Source organism: Armigeres subalbatus, chromosome 2, assembly GCF_024139115.2.
Source record: "Armigeres subalbatus isolate Guangzhou_Male chromosome 2, GZ_Asu_2, whole genome shotgun sequence".
Lineage (NCBI taxonomy): Eukaryota > Metazoa > Arthropoda > Insecta > Diptera > Culicidae > Armigeres > Armigeres subalbatus.
This window is the reverse complement of record NC_085140.1, coordinates 319378173-319381492: the sequence shown is the minus strand read 5'-3', so window position 1 is coordinate 319381492 and position 3320 is coordinate 319378173. Positions and strand designations below refer to the sequence as shown.

General features: G+C 46.5%; 1 protein-coding gene across 1 annotated transcript; it reads right to left on the bottom strand.

Annotated features, from left to right (window-relative positions):
* Positions 1-236: 236 nt before the first annotated feature.
* Positions 237-1661, bottom strand: LOC134209888 (uncharacterized). Its single transcript, XM_062685910.1, has one exon. The coding sequence runs from the start codon at positions 1659-1661 to the stop codon at positions 237-239; it is 1425 nt and encodes a 474-aa protein (XP_062541894.1).
* Between the last annotated feature and the right edge of the window lie 1659 nt (positions 1662-3320).

Below are 3320 nucleotides of genomic sequence, written 5' to 3'. Positions count from 1 at the left end.
AAGTTTAAGTTCAATCAATTACAGGTTCAACCTCATTTAAATACCTTATCATTTGTCCCACACGTTATCAATAAATTGGGAAACTGATTTTAGCTATTTTAACTATTTATAATTATTTAACAAATCTAAAGGCCGATTTGGCGAACCACCGAAGCATTACAATATTATAATTTGTCTTGTCACTGTCTGACGTCTCAACAAAAGCAATAGCATACATTAGTTGTAGACCGGAACGGTTAGACTACATCTCGCCTGTCAGTTCTCGCCGGGTTGCCAGTTGTGGTTTCAGGCCGCAACATCCTCCCCCCGATGAAACCTTCGGCTGCTGAAGTTTCATTATCCTCCATTACATCCAGTATAGCAAGCTTCGACGCTGGCCGACGTAGCATCCCATTGGCAGTTTGTACTATCGCTTGTCTGACGACACCATCATCGGCGGCGATGGCCTCCACGACACGTCCTCGGCTCCATCCATTACGTCTCTTGTCCTCCACTAACAGAACCAAATCTCCTGGTTGAATATTCCTTGATTTGCTAAACCACTTCGTTCGTTTGGTTAAAGTCGGCAAGTATTCGCGCACCCACCTTTTCCAGAATATGTTTAGTTGTCTTTGCAAAATGTTCCATGACTTTCTGAGCCCCTGCGCTTCACCAATTAGAGTTGAAGGCTGATTGACTCCCGATGAACTGCCGAGCAAAAAGTGGTTCGGAGTCAAAGCTTCCTCTTCAGAGGACTGCAAGGGTAGGTAAGTCAAAGGCCGGCTGTTAACAATTGATTCGGCCTCCACGAGTAACGTTTGATAAGCCTCGTCATCTAACCTTTCATCACGATAGGCAACACAGAGTGCCGTTTTAACCGATCTTACCATTCGCTCCCACGACCCTCCCATGTGTGGAGCCCCGGGAGGAATGAATTTCCACGTAGTGGAAGTATTGGTAAATGTAGCAGCCAGTCCGGTTTCGATTTGCCTCCTGAGAATTCGTTCTGCACCGTGGAAATTGGTAGCGTTATCGCTGTATATTTCGACCGGTGCACCTCTTCGAGCCACGAACCTACGTACGCTCATTATGAAGGCCTCTGTTGAGAGGCTGTGAACAACTTCGACGTGGATTGCTCGTATGGTCAGGCACGTAAAGAGGGCTACCCATCGTTTGACGGTACATCGTCCTCTTTTTAGTAGAACTGGACCGAAGTAGTCTACTCCAACATATGAAAATGGTCGCGTGAATGGTGATAATCGAGCCTCTGGAAGAGCAGCCATTTGTGGAACTACAGGAAGTGTTTTACGAATCCGACATAGCATACAGCGACTGGAGATACTTTTAACGACTCTCCGTAGATGTGGAATATGGTACCGTTGGCGTGCTTCATTCACAACCGTTTCGTTGCAACCGTGCTTGAATTTCCGATGTAAGTCTTCGAGAATCAGGTTGGTGACATGATGACGCTTGGGTAGAATGACTGGATATTTCACGTCGTACTTCGCGCACTTAGCAGCTCCAATGCGGCTATCAACTCGTATAACTCCGCGCTTATCGATCTGAGGGGTAAGAGGATAAAGCGCGCTGTGTTTTTCTATGAGGTTTTCTTCTCTTGTTTTCAACCTAGTGCTGTTCACCAGTGCCATCATTTCTTCCGGGTACGATTCCCACTGCACCATTTTGAAAAGCGTTGTTTCTGACTTCTGTAACTCATTCGTGGTTAGATGGCCCGTCCAGCGGTTCTCTGGCGTCACTCGAGAATTTAAAATAAATCGGTGAACGTATGCTAGAGTATGTAGCAGTTTGAACCACTTGGAAAATCGGGACACGTCTACGATTATTTCTGGAATTTGAATCTCTTGATGTACGTAGCAGGTACGAAGTTCAATGTCTTCTGGGTTTTGTGGTTCTGCGTTTCGTTGCTTCATCTGCCGGGTTCATTTTTGATCGGAGCCATCGCCATTCTTCGCGTTGTGTTTCCTCAAGGATTTCACCAACTCGATGGGCAACAAATGGACGATATCTACGAGGATCGTTTCTAATCCACGTGTGTGCGGTGCTGGAATCAGTCCAAAAGAATCGCCTTTTAATTGCGAATTTGTGGCCGTCCATTATGAGTTTCATCATTCGTACTCCCAGCACGCACGCCTGAAGTTCCAGCCTTGGAATGCTCATTAGTTTGAGCGGTGCCACTTTTGCTTTAGCAGCCACTAATGTTACCTCTACTTCTCCTCTGGTGTTCATTATTCGGAAATAGCAGGCACATGAATACGCAACTGGACTAGCATCGACGAAAACGTGAAGCTGGAGGTGCTCTAGGCTGTACTGGTCTGAATGACGAAAATAGCAACGCGGTATCCGTACTTGGTCGATGTCTTGAAGTATCTGCACCCAATCTTGCCAGCGGTGGAAAATGTTGTCGTCTACCTGCTCATCCCACTGAATTCCAGAACGCCAAACGTCTTGAATTAGGATTCTCCCAAATATCAAATAGGGCGCTAGAAGGCCCAACGGATCGAATAATGTCATCACACATTGCAGAATTTGTCGCTTTGTCGGTCTCGCATTCTCTTGAATGATGCTTCTGATGTTGTCGCGCATAGTTGTCTCAAAATGAATGACATCTTCGTCGCTATTCCACAGCATGCCAAGAACACGTTCGGGTATTTGCCCGCTATCCAAGCAAAGGTCCTTGACCGCCTTGGTTGTACTTTCGCCTAAGTGTTGTAGGACAGCGGAACTATTTGAGCACCAATTGCGTATTTCGAACCCTCCTTGCTTGTGTATTTCGCGCACTTCCACCGCTACTCGTTTCGCTTCATCTATGGTATGGAAACTGTCAAGGTAATCATCTACATAGTGATTGCAGACGATACCTTCGACAGCCCTGGGGAACTTCTCAGCAAACTTAGCGGCATTTGTATTTTTCACAAATTGGGCGGTTGCAGGAGAGCTAGTTGATCCAAATGTTGCGACGTCCATTATGTATGTCTCGGGCTTCCTGGTCGAGTCACTGGCCCACAGAAAACACTGAGAAAAGCGATCGCGGCGGCTAATGAGAATTTGGTGAAACATTTGTTTAATATCCCCAACTATAGCCACGCGATGCTGTCGGAACCGAAAAACGACAGTAGGTAACGAAGCTAACTGATCGGGTCCTTTTAGCAGCATGCTGTTCAGCGATATACCGTCAACCACTGCGGAAGCATCCCAAATAAGCCGAACTTTGGATGGCTTCTTGGAATTTACTACTGCGCCTAACGGAAGGAACCATAATCGACGTGGCTCAGCCGTTGACATTTCTTCGACTGATGCTCGATGTGCATACCCTCTGTCCA

Coding starts and splice junctions, on each gene's coding strand:
- LOC134209888 (XM_062685910.1), bottom strand. CDS start 1,661: ATGGTGCAGTGGGAATCGTACCCGGAAGAAATGATGGCACTGGTGAAC.